General features: G+C 47.3%; 2 protein-coding genes across 3 annotated transcripts; both read left to right on the top strand.

The window, feature by feature from the left end:
* Positions 1 to 1,437: 1,437 nt before the first annotated feature.
* Positions 1,438 to 7,318, top strand: LOC123113788 (DDT domain-containing protein DDR4). Of its 2 annotated transcripts, XM_044535099.1 has the most exons (12): positions 1,441 to 1,847; positions 1,956 to 2,066; positions 2,199 to 2,285; positions 2,375 to 2,412; positions 2,498 to 2,579; positions 3,397 to 3,503; positions 3,592 to 3,763; positions 4,550 to 4,642; positions 4,730 to 4,853; positions 5,708 to 5,750; positions 5,845 to 6,039; positions 6,123 to 7,318. In XM_044535099.1, the coding sequence occupies exons 1-12, from the start codon at positions 1,512 to 1,514 to the stop codon at positions 6,709 to 6,711; spliced, it is 1,977 nt and encodes a 658-aa protein (XP_044391034.1). In that variant the 5' UTR covers positions 1,441 to 1,511; the 3' UTR covers positions 6,712 to 7,318. The 2 variants fall into 2 exon arrangements, with proteins under 2 accessions (XP_044391035.1, XP_044391034.1); XM_044535100.1 differs by lacking the exons at positions 3,397 to 3,503; positions 3,592 to 3,763 and having other exon boundaries at positions 1,438 to 1,847.
* A 5,568-nt stretch (positions 7,319 to 12,886) lies between these two features.
* LOC123117266 (probable serine/threonine-protein kinase PBL22) lies at positions 12,887 to 14,642 on the top strand. Its single transcript, XM_044538053.1, has one exon. The coding sequence runs from the start codon at positions 13,011 to 13,013 to the stop codon at positions 14,448 to 14,450; it is 1,440 nt and encodes a 479-aa protein (XP_044393988.1). The 5' UTR covers positions 12,887 to 13,010; the 3' UTR covers positions 14,451 to 14,642.
* The last annotated feature ends 805 nt before the right edge of the window (positions 14,643 to 15,447 follow it).

The following is a 15,447-nucleotide window of genomic DNA, read 5'->3' as shown; positions in this document are numbered from 1 at the left end:
TAACGCTTCCGCTTTCGGTCTACGAGGGTACGTGGACACACTCTCCCCTCTCGTTGCTATGCATCACCTTGATAGATCTTGCGTGATTGTAGAATTTTTTTTGAAATTACCGTGTTCCTCAACACTAGAAACATCTTATTGAAGTTGAGTTACAGACTTACGGTTTACTCCCTCCATTTCCAAAATAAGTGTCGTGGTTTTTTTAACGTGGTGAGTAGTTATTTTGCTTGATAATTAGAAAAAGGTAAATCCAGTGTTAAAAAAAGAGGTAAATCCACAAAAGGGAGGTAAATGACTTGTCAAGCCGGACAAGAGTTGCATCTGGATCGAGGCATCGTCATGGTTGTCACATAAGGAGCAACCAGGGGTAGATTGGTTTATAAAACATGGCTTCGCAAACCTATGTGTCATGGAAACCGGGATGATTCACCTTGAATTCACAGAGGATGAAGCTTGGAGGAAGTCCGCTTGAATTGGCATGGTTCTTCAATGGCCAAAGTTGTGCATGATATCTCTTGCAGCAAAGGCTTTAAGGACACATAATTCGTGACAAAAGGCATCATTTTTTCAATGTAGAGCGACGTAGCATCAAGTAATAATCCAAAATCTTCGACCTATAAAATAGAATCCACATTTGAAGAAGGAACTTCAATGGAGATGGAGGCATCATCAATATCAGTTTTGAGATATATTCCAAAGATTGCAGATCGCCTAGCTTGATGCTTTTCTCTATATGCGGATTCATGGCTGTCCCTCATGTGTTTCATTGATTTCTCCAACCAACCAACAACCGTTCGTAAGATGAATGGGTCATACCTTTTCTTAGTTCTCTTGCCAAAGCTTTACGCTTCAATTTTTTGAGCTTTTTCTAGGACGCTAATCCCCTGAAAAAGTCTGCGGCCACACAAGGCGTTTGCGAATGCGCGGGGTGGCACTTTTAGTGTTAGGGATGGTGGCAGTTTTCAGAACAATCATGATGCTTCTTTAGTTTTCTAGTGCAATTCTCGTAGTGCTGTCATCTGGATCTGGATCGTGTGATCTGGATCGTGTGACTCTGGAGGCGTTCGCTGGTATCTCACTCTCAGCAAACATTTGTCAAATATCATTACCCCCCTCCCCACAAAATTTTCGACTCAAAGCATAAACTTTTATCTTTCCAATTTCTGAAGATTTGTACATTGTTCCCTGGGCAGCAGCAGCACTGTCACTTGGTTTATGGGATCACCCTATCTATGTCACGGCGTGATGATTGAGCCATGATGACCCGGTCCGGCCGAAACCCTCCCCAAAACCCCGGCTCGCCCGAAATCCCGCTTTTGCCCCTGCCCCCAGCGCTCTGTTCCCCCCCGCTTCCCACGCGCTTCCGTTACCTTGCCCCACGCGAAATCCCCTTTCTGCCCCCTCACTCCTCCCCCTTTTCCCCGTGAGCCCGTGACCGGCCCTGCCCCCTCCCCTCCCGACCCTGCCCCTCGCCGCCGATCCGACGCCCCGCCGCGAAAATCTCGCCGGAGATGGCCGCCTCCTCGCCGCCGCAGCAGGATCCTCCGCACGACCCCCCGCCGCCCGAGGCCGAGGCCGCCGCGCCGCCGGCGAGGAGGACGCGCCCGCCGCGCGCGTGCAGCCGCCCCCTGGCGCCGCCCGCGCCCTACCCCACGCCCCCGCCGCGGCGGCCGGGCCCGGGCCGCCCGAGGAAGATCGTGGAGGAGGAGCCCGAGGAGGCGGAGCCGGACGCGCCGCAATGCCGCGTCGTGACGCCGCTCGTCGCGGAGCCCGCGGACCCCGGCGAGCTGCCGCGGTGGAGGCTGCGGGGCATGTGGGAGCTCGCCTGCGTCCTCAACTTCCTCCAGGTGAGCGCTCCCGATCGTATTCCGCTGCCTAGGCCTTCTCCTCTAGGGTTTAGGGTTTAGCATTTGGAGTTTGACCGTCGCCGCGGTTGCTCTGCTCCGGAGCTGCAGGTGTTCCGGCCATTGCTGAACATCGCGGTGGAGTTCACGGCGGAGGAGCTGGAGGACGCCCTCATAGTGCCCAATGGCACGTTGGAAGGCTTGCATGTGCCGCTATTAAGGGTGAGCCTGATGTTGGGAATGTTACAACAGCATCACACATTCCCCTGCATAGAATCAGTATTCAAATGATAATTGATAAGCTTGTCAAATATTATACATAGCTTCTTAGTGCTTCTTATTTGCATTTTGCAGTCGATTCCCCCCGTAGCTCGAATGTCCATGGCAGACGGAAAATGGGTGACAGTGTTATGTAGAAAATTGAAGGACTGGTGGCATCTGGTATGTGATTTGTTCATTATCAAGAATAATTTTGTACTAGGGCTAGTACTGCATTTGGTTAATGAGCTAAAAAAAGGCCTGATCTTCAGGTTGCAGAAGGCAATCTACCAATTGTTGCCTCACATGGGTGAGTTCTGTACCCAAGCAATTCCTCGCCCTGAATCCCTTGCTACAATTGAGTATTGGATGACTTACTGTTTTTCCTTTCTCAGAGCGGAAATTGAAACGTACAAGGAACTTGAGCCAGCGACTCGATTAATGATCCTGAAAGCAATATGTGACATACGTTGTGAGGTGTGTGCCCCTAATTTTTGTGTGGAACATTTGTAGTAATAGCAGTGAGCCTCACGGTGTTATGTTATCATATGAAACAAAACCCACATTCTAGGTTATTTATCTAGCAGCTAATGTTAACATATGAATGTTGGTGCTTCGTCTGCATTTAATCTATGAAAAGTTACTTGTAGTTGGCCTCCTGCTGAATAGTCAGTAATATCTGTGGTCAAGTTACCTAGGAATGTTCGTATGTTATTAAAAGCTGCCTAATGTACTTGCAAAAGTCAGATTTAATAATGCATATGTTTGCAGCCTAGTGATATGTCTGGGCATGCAACTTACAGTTATCTAAACATATGATCAGTGATTTGAGTATTGCTCTGCAATCTACATATGCTACAGCCACATGTGCACCTGCTTGATGTTTTCATTACTCAATTGCATATCGAGTCCGCTAATCTGCATAAGCGATTAGTGATTCTGTTTAGAACAGTGGCATCAATTGCCTGCTATTTTACGCATCTCTTTCTGGACATATTTCATCTCCACATGTTAAATTGTGAGTGGTAATGGATTTAATAACATATTTTTGATGTAATCCTGTGTGAATGAAATATGTGGTTCCTAGCAAGGCCCAGGAAGTGTTTTGTTGTATCTCCCATGTGTACAACTCCTCTGTGAGCATGTAAAAGCCTTCAATATCTTCATGTTTGTAATTATTAAGAGATGCCTACAACTAGCTGCAAATGTCGTCATTAAGTTTTCTGGTCATGAGTGCTTCAAGATTGATAAATAATTGTTGACATATAACTGATAGGATACAGTTATTTTGCAGCAAGAGGATGTTCGGATCTTCGTAGATAGTTGTCTAAAAAAGGGTTATCAGCTCCCTGATTTCTGCAAAGAACGAATTGGGGGAGATTCCCATGGAATCTCATACTGGTGGGCAAAAGACAACTTTTAGTTCTGAAATGAGTCTTAAGCACCTTGTTGTGGCCAAGGTCAATTCTAATCAACTAATGCACTATAGGTATGATGAAGATCCGATTCTCGGTCATCGATTATATCGCGAAATTAGACAAGTGGAGTATGTGAAGGAGCAAACAAGAAAATCTAAACGAAAGGGGTTCTTAGGTGTTCCAGTTGTATCCTATCAGTGGGAGACTGTCGCAACCAACTTTGTTGAATTTGAAGCAGCAGCAGTAAGTTTTAACTTTCGAGTTAATCATATGCACTTTTAGGTCCTCTGTTACTGAATGGAGTCCTGGAATTGTTCCTCTGAATGGAGTTGAATCAGACACACTTACATGCGCACAGTAGCATCCACAAGGCAAATGCGCTTTCTGTGAGCATCATTTGACATCTTCTGTTACTACTGATGCATGGTACTGGCATGGTTTTCTCTGAAAAGCATATTGAGCATGCATGGTAACAGGATCAATGAATTGGTCAATCTGTGTGCTTGTGTATCATTACTAGCTTGGTGGCAAATATTCACACTTGGGCTTGCTTTTCTTAGATATTGCTGGTTTTGATTGTTGTATGACATATCTTCGCGACAAAATTAAATTAATGACAGATATGAGCAAGGGCCTTCCGGAACCAATTTATAGATAACATAAACATGTACTCCAGTATTTAACTATTTGTTGGTGCATGTTGTGCAACATAACGGAGAGGTAGGGAGGATAAGAGCATGTGCAAAAGTGTGCTCTGTCAGGTGTCCACCTTACAATGCCCCATGTAATATTCAGACATCTGCAACCATCTAATGCTGTGGGCAGAGAATAACCAAGGTCCCCAAGTACATCAAAGGTTACTGACTTTAGTGAGAGACGCACTGGAAGAGCTTACCCAAATAAAAATGTGAACTTTTGGCATCAAATGGCATACAAGGTTTTTGTGAAGTAGTTTTAGATCTCTTACTCTTGTGAAAATTCTATGGAAGTTCACTGATATTAGTTATTTTCTGTCAATCTTATATGTAGGAAAAACTCTTTTCAAGTAGTAACAGGACAGAGGTCTCACTTGGAAAGAAGTTGAAGCTCAATTATCTCCCAGAGATGGAAAAGACTCACAAGGTATTCAACTGCTCCTCTCAAGGAGTTCAAATTATCTGCCTACAGTACAATAACTGCCTATTTAACGTGTGACAAATCCTCTTGCAGAAGAAGGAGAAGCTGCTAAAAAAGCAACAAAGGGAAGCCCTTCTCCTTAATAGCTACTTGACATTTGATAGATTCACCTCTGGCCGCTCCCATCGTGAAAGAAAGCGTGTCACCTATACTTTCGGTAAGCTTAAGACTAAAGTTAACACTGCTATTAATTAGTTGTCCTAATATGGTAGCATTTCCTCCATTACGTGTTTACCGGCTGTTATAGCTTCTTGTTCATTTAGCCAACCCTTCACATTAGATGTTTCACTGCCATTTCATGCTTTAGCATCACCGTAATGATCGAGAAGATGGCAGGGCTGCACAGCTTTCTTCGGTAGAGAAGAGATCAGGGATGAGAATGACCTTCTTTTGTTTATTGATTCTTGCCTAACTTCAAATGGCATGTGGCAGTACATTGGATGGGTAGAGTACCCTTAACGAACGTAAACTAATTGTAACCTATCAAACAGAAACTAATTGCTAACTTCCTAGCATAGGATTCTTATCTTTATTTTGGTTGAGCGCGGCCTGAATTAGGGCTAGCTTCTATAAAGGCTTTCATCCTCACCTTCATATGTGCAATACTGTGCACATAAGTGTCATGTCAATAGTGTCTGAACTTGCTAAGCTTAGTTACACAGTTGTAAATCTGTTGTCTCGCTAGTTTATTATGCGTAGAAGAATAGTTAAGTTTGGATGCACTTTCTGTAGCTGACTAGCTGTTCTTACTGATATGCTTTAAGAAAGGTATCTGTAATGTCTCAGCACTTGATGAATAATAAATGTCAGCAAGCTATTCCCAGTAACTTGTGTAAACCCCTCAACTGAAGTTATGATACCACTGCAATTGTACATAAAAATCTTTTAGACTAAATAATATTTCCATGCCATTTTTTGCATTGGATAGTTCATAGTTCCCATTGGAACAAGATCAAAGGTATGTACAGATTTACTGTTCTCCTAACGAGAAACTCTTTCCTTACCATGCAGATGATTATGATCGTTCAATAAATGAGGCCCTAAAAGCAATAAAGTAGGTGAATCATCTACGCTCCATAGTTCCATTAAAGGATTTTTTATAAACAACGAAACTCATGACACAAATTTCTGTACTCTTATACTGACAGGAAAAGTGAGAACCCTGTTCAGGTCGTTGCCACTACCAACAGAGGAGTACTTGTCCCAACACGAGAGGCATCAAGTAATGGTACGTTAGCTGGACCCTCACCTGTATGTAATGGACGGCGTGGAGAATCTCCACTGAAGTCATATAGCTACCAAGGGAGTGGTGGTGAGGAAAAGGCTGAGACCCTTGATCGTAGGTAACTCCTGTAACTCTTGATGTTGAGCTGATCCTTTGTCAAAGATTATATCAGCATATAAACATGCATTGTTCAAATTATAGGTCTCGTCAAAGAAAAAGATCTCAAAGATACACGACGGACTTTGTTGAGAATGTGTCAGACATCGACACGAACTTTGACAGTGATGACGATATCATGGGTGAAGCTGTCTATGACGAGGAGTATCTTAGAAGTCGAAAACAACCCAAGGCAAGTACTTCAGAGTACGATGGAGAGTTTCGATCGGAAGACCAAGTGGAGTATTCTGTGAGCAGTGAAGATGAAGAGGGGGTTCAATGGTCCAAGAGACTGCCAACCCGCAGTCCTCAAGGGGCCAGGCTGAAACCTATGGATGTGATCCAAACAGGCATCAAGCGCAATAAGCGTTCCGCCCGGCCCCATATGAACCATCAGCGGCACTCTGGTAAAGATACCGAATTGGGAAAGCCAGGCGAACCGAATGCACCGGATCCAGATGCCGGTTCTGATGCAGTAGACGGTGCAAAGATGTCAATAAAAAGTCAAGAGCAGCGCCTACTTCACATAGTGAAGATGCACGCTCCTGGCAGGGAGGAGAGCAAAGTTGCTGGGAGAAGATTCCTCCACCTTAACGAGATTGCGCCTGTGGGTGGCGCGCCAGTCCAGTCTTGACGGCGGAAGACAAATAATGGGTAATAAACATGTTGTGCAGCACATTCAGGTGCCCAGAGCCTTTTTTGTTTTCACCAGGGGTACCGGCGCCGGCACTGGGTTGAACCGCAGATCACACTGGAGATGGAGTATCCATGAGCTGGCGATGCGTCCCTCATCTGTGCCATCAAGCTGATTACTGCTGGCAGGCAGGAGTTTGTCAGCGATCAAGTTGATTACTGCTGGCAGGCAGGAGTTTGTCAGCGTGGAGCTTATGAGGAGATGGTCCTTGTGCAGCGGCTGGATTTCTCGAACCTGCTCAGACGCCATTGATGTGCCCGGTCTGGTCGATGTTTTTCTGTCTGGCAGCATCTGTGGCTCTCCTCCATGTAGGCATGTACTCTTTTTTTTTCGAGATCATGTATTCTAGTCTTATAGGAGCGGCATTTTGCTTGTCGCTTGAGGTGAGGAGGTGGCCTATACTGGTTACTGTCATGTGGTGCACGCGCAGTTATCGACTGCTGACGCCGCTTGGAAGCTGGAACTTCTTTTTAATTTTTTTTAGGGAAGCTGGAACTTGTTGGTACCTGGATTCTCCAGGCAATTGCTAGAGAGAATTGTTGTGGTCCGTCCTGTCCGGTGTTGAATGTAGCTGGCACGGAGAGAAATTGACGTGGTGGGTAGACCACGCAGCGAATATTATTACAGTGCAAGAGAGCGATGGCACATGAATTACAAGTTCAACCGAACTGAATATGTAGGCAATCTACTCCTAGTTTGTGATTATTCCGAAAAGTGCGTTTAAATTATTTACTGCGTCAGTCTTGCACCTCTTTGATTCTTTAGAATTTCTGACTGATTCCTTGGAAAAGCAAACAGTTTCTGTAAAAATAGCTGCGAGATTCATATAAAGAAAAACTCAACTCAAAGGGATGCATGGTGGAGTTCCGCAAGCGTGTGAGTTCAGAACAGACGTGGGGACTCGCGTGGAAATTTTTGTTCAGGTCAACATAAAAATGTGGTGACATGACACATGAAGCTGTCGTTGCATTGCATATGTGCTTCGGATTCAGGCCAGGTGATGCAACGAAGGAATGTGATCGTTCGGCCTCGGGGAAGACCCTTGCGATCGAGCTGCTCTATAGCGTGCATTTTTCGCCGAGCCTGCCATCCAGGCCCGATTGCCTGGAGATTTTTTTTCTTTTAAAGTGGCAAAAGATTTGCCACATTCATTAGTTAAGAAGGGAGTAGTTTTACAAACCAATTGCCCCAAGGCGACCAAAGGGAATACAAAGGCGTACTCTCCCGGCATGTAACCCACGTGCTTAGCCCCGCGGCCACAGACAAAACGGTTTTCCTTGCGGATGCATGAGAAGACGATCTGGGAGGGCGACTCCTTGTTGAAAACCCTCGCGTTATGCTCGTTCCATAACTCCCAAGTTACCAACATGGCAAAGGAGGCCATCGCTTTGCATCGAGAGCTGTCTTGATGGATGAGGTGATACCACCAAGACATGCCATCATTCAAATCATTCCACATGAAAGTATCCAAAGGTGTAGGCCAAGCCAATCCTTAATCATGTTCCAAATCCGGGTGGAATAGTGGCATTGGAAGGTCAAATGTGCCACCGTCTTCGGGTGCGGTTGCACAGGGGTATTGGCCGCACTTGGGCCAGCCGTGCTTGGCAAGTCTGCCCACCGTTCAAACCCTGTTTTGGGTGACGGGCCATGCAAAATCTTGCACTTAAGGGGTACCCAAATTTTCTAAATTATCCTTTTCATGTCCGTGGACACCAACCATAGGAATTGAGTTTTGAAGCTAAAAAGTAGCAGAGTACGTAGCATCCAGAGGCGGACACCTTCTAGGTAATGGTGTCACGCTGTTAGTCGTTCAAAAGAAATTGGGAGGTCAAGTCCCAAAGCAAGATGAATTTATGTAGGTGTTGTAAAGAAATACTACCAGAAGTGTCAATTTAATCCACCCATTTGTTGCTGTGCAGCGCATCCTAAACAACATGTGTTTCGGCCACAACCTGTCCGTCCAAAGGGAATCCCAAAAGCTCGCTTTCCGGCCATTGCCGACGTGAACACGAGTGAGAGCATGGAAAAGGTCCAGAAAAGGTCCATGTTCTCGTCGTCACATGGATTACCCATGCCAATCCAGGCCCTCTCCAAGGTCGACCATTCAAGTCATGGCCATCTAAGATGAAGTGTGTGGGTGAACTTGCCGAAATGGAGGTAGGGCGACAAACCACCTCCCAATTAATTTTGCATTTGCCACCATAAAATTTATCACTGCTAGTCCATAGAAAAGCTCTACAGATCTTGTCAATGAACTCAAGGACCTCGATCGGAATGTCAAGCGTAGTGATATAGGAGATCGCTAGGGAGGTAAGGACTTTGGTCTTCATTGGATGTCTTGGAAAAGCAGGATGAAAATCCTTGTCCAATTTGTCTCCGGTTGGACGCGACGATGATGTTGTGAGGACGTTTATCCCTTCTTGAAGGCGTTGTTGCAGAAATCAACTTAGTCGTAGTTTTTATTTTACATCTTGTAATGGTTCGGATGCGGTTGCTGTTATGTATTCTGTTCAATAATTAATAACAATGGTCATGAGCATCACTATGATGCAGAGGCCAGGGGTTTAACCTCCTTTAAAAAAGGACCACCTTGACCAGAGCAACCCGACCGACCAGATTGAGGGGGTGTTTGTTTCCAGGGACCTTTTGATGTAGGGACTAGAAAAAGTCCCTCTTAGAGACATTTTAACCAAACAGGAGGGACTACTAGGGACTAAAAGTTGTTTTTTGGGACTAAATGAAGAACACTCTTAAGGAGAGTCTTTTTTGGGACTTTTCCAACAATGCCCCTCTCTGCACCCATTGCACCGCCGCCCCATGGTGTTGTTTGGTTGTTATTTTTCTATATACTAGGGGTAATATGGTCATTTAATAACCTCTATGGAGGGACTAGGGATTTTTTAGTCCCTGGCAACAAACAGGGAGGAACCTTTTCGGGACTAGGGACTTCTTAATTGGGACTAAAAAAAGTCTTAGGACTTATGAACCAAATAGGGCCTGAAGCGATTTCCTTTCCATGGAGGTAGCTTGTCGGCGACCTTATCTTTAAGAAGCTGAAAATCTATTCTTTTAAGGCGCCACATAGAGAGAGGTAAGCCCAGATAAGACATAGGGAAAGTGGCCCTCTTGGTTTTCAAGCTATGAAGGATGACATTGATGTTAATGTCCTGGCAATGGATAGGAGTCATAAGAGATTTGTGGAAGTTCATCTTGAGCCCCGTGATCTCTCCAAAGTCATCTAAGATGTGAGCGAGAGCGTCAATATCCTCTTTAATCAGAGCCAAGAAAACAATCGCGTCGGTGGCGTAAATGGAGGCGTGAAAGGTGGCACCCTTGCCGGGAAGACGGTGGAGGAGGCCCTTGTCGGTGGCAAAGGAGAGAAGGCTCTGAAGTGGGTCAATCACGAGGAAAAAAAAGTAGGAGGAAGAGTGGGTCTCCTTGCATGAGACACTTCTTGTGCTAAATTGGGTCATCAGGGACCCCGTTGAGAAGCACATGCGACCTGGCAGACGATAGGAGGGCACGGATCCAATTAGGGCATCTTCAATGCAAGACGCTTAAGTAGATGCTTATGGAGTAAAAAATAAATATTATTCAATTAGAAAATTCCTAGGCGCTTTACCTCTCAACGTGAGATGCTAACAGCCGGTGCTGATTGAGTGCTAATTGAACAGCCCAGGCGCATGTTGCGGGAGAGAGAAGAACTAAGCGATCGATGCCTATCTTTGCGCCAACGTAGCGTCTGGCGCTAGGATTCCAAGGCCTAACTGCCAATTGACAGGGAAATCAGTAGGAAATCGATCCTGGCGCCCTCCTTAGCGCCCAGCGTTGGAGATGCCCTTGCAGAATATCGAGGGTAAGCTCCTCCCCGCAAAAAAGAGAGGAAAAACTCCTCCGTTGAAGGAGGTTGTAGTCATGGCGCACCGAATCGAACGCTTACTTAATGTCCAGCTTGAGAAGGAGAGTCGGCTTCCTCTACGGTGCAACCAACACACAAACAAGAAATTGTCACGAATACTCCGATTTGATTAGGGCACTTTGCGCACATAACCGAGTCCATATGAAGTGCGAGCCTGTTTTTTTTTTTTTTTTTTTTTTTTTTTTTTTGAGAAATAAGTGCGAGCCTGTTGCTAGTGCAAGGCATGGGTAAGACTAATGGGTCGGAAGTCAAGGATATCTTCGGCCCCATCTTTCTTGGGGAGGAAAACACATCGGCCGAGTTAAGCCACTGGAGATGAGCAACACGCAAACGAGAGAATTGCTTAATCACGTCCATCACCTTCACACGGATGATTTCCCAAGACGACTTGAAGAAATCCACGGTAAAATCTTGCATGTAATTAGTGGGGAGGACGGGGGTGTTTGATGGTTAAGCTTATGAAAACATAATGTTTGGTAGTTATCACGACGCAATAACTAAATAATTCGCCGCGAACCAACCTCTGATTGGATGGTTAGAGCGACTATGGTATCCTAACCCACCAGGGTTTAAGTCCTGGTGTTCGCATTTATTTCTGGATTTATTTCAGAATTTTTACTTCGTAAATTTTAAGATGATATGCCGGCTCAGTCTTTCGGAGGTGCTCATAGGGATAGGGTGTGCATGTGTGCGTTTATATGGGTGAGTGTATGCGCGTGTATATAAGCGCTTGTGTCTGTACTGATGTTAGAAAAAAAACCTAAATAATTGGCCGATCGTATTTGTGCCCTAACTCAAACCCACACGTCACATTTAACTCTATTTTTTTTTGCTCAAATTTGGCCATAACAAAGCATTTTAGGTTGCCCTTCATCCGGTCATAGTGGTTGACCGTTACAATAATATTTTATACTAACAAATTCTCATGAACATAGAAAAATGCAAAATAAGATATCAAACTATTCAGGAAAAAAAATCATCCATAAGCGCATGTCATTTACATTCATCACCTTACGCATTCATTTGCACTCGCCCTAAATAGATTATTAATGTTATATTAACCATAAACATGTTTCTGTTTGTTGAAAGTAGGAAGGAGAAGTCACGTTTGTCTTTCCACCTCAAGAAAAGTCTACTTTCCTCTCCCTTTGTCGCCGCCGTCGATCTGTCCTGTCTCCGATGGCCTTTTGGCCGTGGAGGTGCGGACAATCTCAGCCCCTCGTCGATAGGAGGGACCCTGTTCTCGTTTTTGTTAGGTCCAATATCTTGGTTGGGGCTATGTGGCGGTGACAATGTCCATTAGTAGAAATAATTTTTCTTACGTTCTATCCCCGTTCCGATGATGTGAATAGCTTCATCGGAGGATGTGTGGAGGCGTCTCTTCGTTGAATCTCGCGGGATTCGGTCGGTGCTGTCTTCGGTGGATCTATTTGGATCCATTGTTTATTCGTCTTCATTCGGTTTGATCTTTTCAATCTACAACTCTGTTCATCGGCAATGGTTCTTGCTCTGGTGCACTGATCCTTTGGGGCCTTAGTATGATGACTTTTCGACTGTCTACTACAACAAGGTTTGCCTCTGATGAGGGAGGGGCTATGACGGCGGTGTGCCTTCGGCTCGCTCCGGTGCTTATAGTCGTCACTATGTGGTACATGGATTTGGTTGTAATTTTTATTACCTCTAGTGTTTTTTGTACTGTCATAATTGATGAATAGATGCTAAATTTCTCTTGCAAAAAACCTTAAACAGGTTTATAAACAGACTATATAATGCTCTGTTAAGTTGGCTGGAGATTGGACAGGACCAAATTAAATGCGGCACCTACCTCCGACCGAATAGTACCTGCGCACTCGCTGCGGATTGCTCCACGATTGATTCGACGGCGCGAGAGCATGTGCGCTCGAGAGCGCAGAAAGTTCAACTCCACCTAGTACGAAGGGGCAATCAGGTTCAACCATTACTCAGGCTCCTCGCTTGACTAAAATGCTTTGAAACTTCCACAAAGCAATAGACAGAACAGAAGATCATACACAGTGCCTCGGCCCGACGGCAGTTTCGCGGAGGTTGCCTCACCTCTTCCCGGCGGATGCCGCTACGGCGCGACGGCCGGTGTAGAGGATAGCGCGCCCGGAAGCGCGTAGCGGACGCGTGCTCGTTATCTACCCGTTTGCCGATTGCGCGTCGGCATCGAGGAGTCCGACATTCAAATAATCCCCTCTGTGTCCATTTCCGGGCAAAGTTGTCCGCAAAGACGAGATGCGATGCGAGGGTATTAGCTCGTAACCGGAGAGAGTACTAGCTCAGATCTGAGTAGGCTGTCATGGCGTTGTGGGCGGGGCTGGGGCAGGCGGCGACGGTTGCGCAGCTGGTTGGGGTGGACGCCGGCGGGCTCATCTCCCTAATCACGCAGGCGGCCTTGACGGCTCGCCAGAACAAGAAGGCCTGCGAGCAGCTCTCACGCCGCGTCCACATGATCGCCGACCTGCTGCCGCACCTCCAGGAACCTGAGTTGATGCGGCGGCCCGAGTTCCGGCGGCCTCTGGCCGGGCTGGGCGACACGCTCCGGGAGGCGCACGACCTCGTCATGGTCTGCCAGCGGAAGAGCCGCTTCTACCGCTTCCTCAATGCCAGGAGGCTGGCTGACAAGTTCAGGGACATCCAGAGTAGGATGGACTCCTACCTCCTCGTCGTCCCTTTCATCAGCTACATAGCCTTAACCTACAACCTCAACCGAATCTGCGACTCCCTCCGTCCAAGCCATACAACCCTTCAATCGCCGGCATCCACCTCCCAGTCCCACCCAGTCCCTGCTTGGAAGGGTGTTGCCAAGTTCACGCTGGCAGAGATCGCGGCGGCGTCCAACAGCTACGCCTTCTTCACCAAGGTCTGCAAGGGCACCTCCGGGACGGTGTACAGAGGGAGGCTTAGCGACGGGAGCGACGTGGCCATCAAGCGCATCAGCAAGACGGCGCAGGACAGGGAGAAGGTGCTACGCACGGAGCTCGCCGTCATCCCGCACCCCCGCCACAGCCATTTCGTGCGCCTCCTGGGCTGGTGCGAGGAGGAGGACGAGCGCCTGGTCGTCACCGAGTACATGCGTAACGGCTGGCTCCACGACCACCTACACGGTCGCAAGCCGCCTTCCTCGGCGGTGATGGTGTCCTGGAATACGCGCGTGGAGGTGCTCCTGGGCGCGTCGCGCGCCATCAGATACCTCCACTGCAACTTCGAGCCGTCGGTCATCAACTGCAACATCAAATCCTCCAACATCCTGCTGAACGCTAGCTGGATGCCGCGCGTGTCGGACCTGGGGTCCTCGGTTCGGCACGAGACGGACGAGGCGGAGTACCAGGTCGTAGGCAAGGGCGGCTACATCGACCCGGAGTACTGCCGCACAGGGCGCCTGACGCCGGCGACCGACGTGTACAGCTTCGGCGTTGTGATGCTGGAGGTGTTGACGGGCAGGCCGCCGGTGATAACTACTCCGGCTGAAGGGGGGGCAGGGCGAGGTCCAGATGGACTTGGTGCACTTTGCGCTCCCACTTATCGAGGCCGGGGAGCTGGAGAAGCTGCTGGACGGGCGCCCGGAGCCGCAGCCAACGCCGGTGCAGCTCCAGGCGCTGCAGTGGGTGGCCAACACGGCGGCCCAGTGTCTGCATCGGCAGTCGATAGTTCGGCCACACATATCAGACGTCGTGGCTCACCTCGACATAGCGTTCAGGCTCGCCAGCACGTAGCATGCAGTGCCGCCAATGGATGATGCTTGAGTACAACCTGATTGGTTTACACAAGCTGCTTGTGAGACTGGAACGTGGATAAAACCTTTTGTGTAAATACGGAGTATTTTGTAGAATCTCTCTTTGGAATAGTAACATTTCTGAGAACCGTTAGATGTCTCTATATTTTGTTATTAGTGTTGAACTCGAAGTCGTTCATCTACACTAGCATACACTCATTCCCATGAACGCACGCATCCTTTATGAGCACCTCCGAGAGAATGAGCCAGCATAGCATCTTGAGACTTTATGAAGTCACCACAGATGCCACGCAGTCGACGGGAACGTGTCCTTTCATTGAACGAACATTGCTGGAAACCTGAAAAAAAATCTAGAAATAATGCGAGCACCAATGTCAGATCTAGAACTTCAACCCTGTTGGGCTGGGGATACCAGTGTCCTCCTAACCATCCAACACCCGTTTTTTCCTCTACTAAGCTAGCGTGTGTTTTTCGAATTTTTACTGCCCTGTTCAATTTACTGCTCAAAATTGAGGCCACCAAAATATAGGACCCACTACTCACCGCTTTCTTGGATCCTTCTGCTTCTTTCTGGAGAGACAACGAGAGGCATAGAGAGAGAGAGCAGCGGGGCATTCTTCCTCCTCTCCAATCTCTGCTGTTCCCTCCTCCACCACTGCTCTTTCAAAAAATTTGCCCGCACATGTCCCCTATTCTGTTGCCGTCATCGGCGACCTCCTCCCTTTTTGTTGCCCTCCATGTTCCCTTCCTTTCCCTCTCCCATGATGGGTGAAGTGTCGCACCAGGGGCGACGATAGATCTGTAGTAGCGGCGAATAGCAGCAGTTCTTTTTCCAAATATTGGCGCGCCACTCCTCCTGACTGATCTTCTTATTGCGAAGCCCCTTCCCGATTCGAACCGTCGGGACCGCGGCGACTGCAAGCCTTTGGCGACAATGTCGACGACACGGTTGAGTTTCCTCGGTCCCTCAAGCTCTCTTTCTCATCTCATCTTCCCCATG

This window comes from Triticum aestivum, chromosome 5B (assembly GCF_018294505.1).
Source record: "Triticum aestivum cultivar Chinese Spring chromosome 5B, IWGSC CS RefSeq v2.1, whole genome shotgun sequence".
Lineage (NCBI taxonomy): Eukaryota > Viridiplantae > Streptophyta > Magnoliopsida > Poales > Poaceae > Triticum > Triticum aestivum.
Note: the sequence above shows the minus strand (reverse complement) of the source record. Positions and strands in the feature narration are given on the sequence as shown.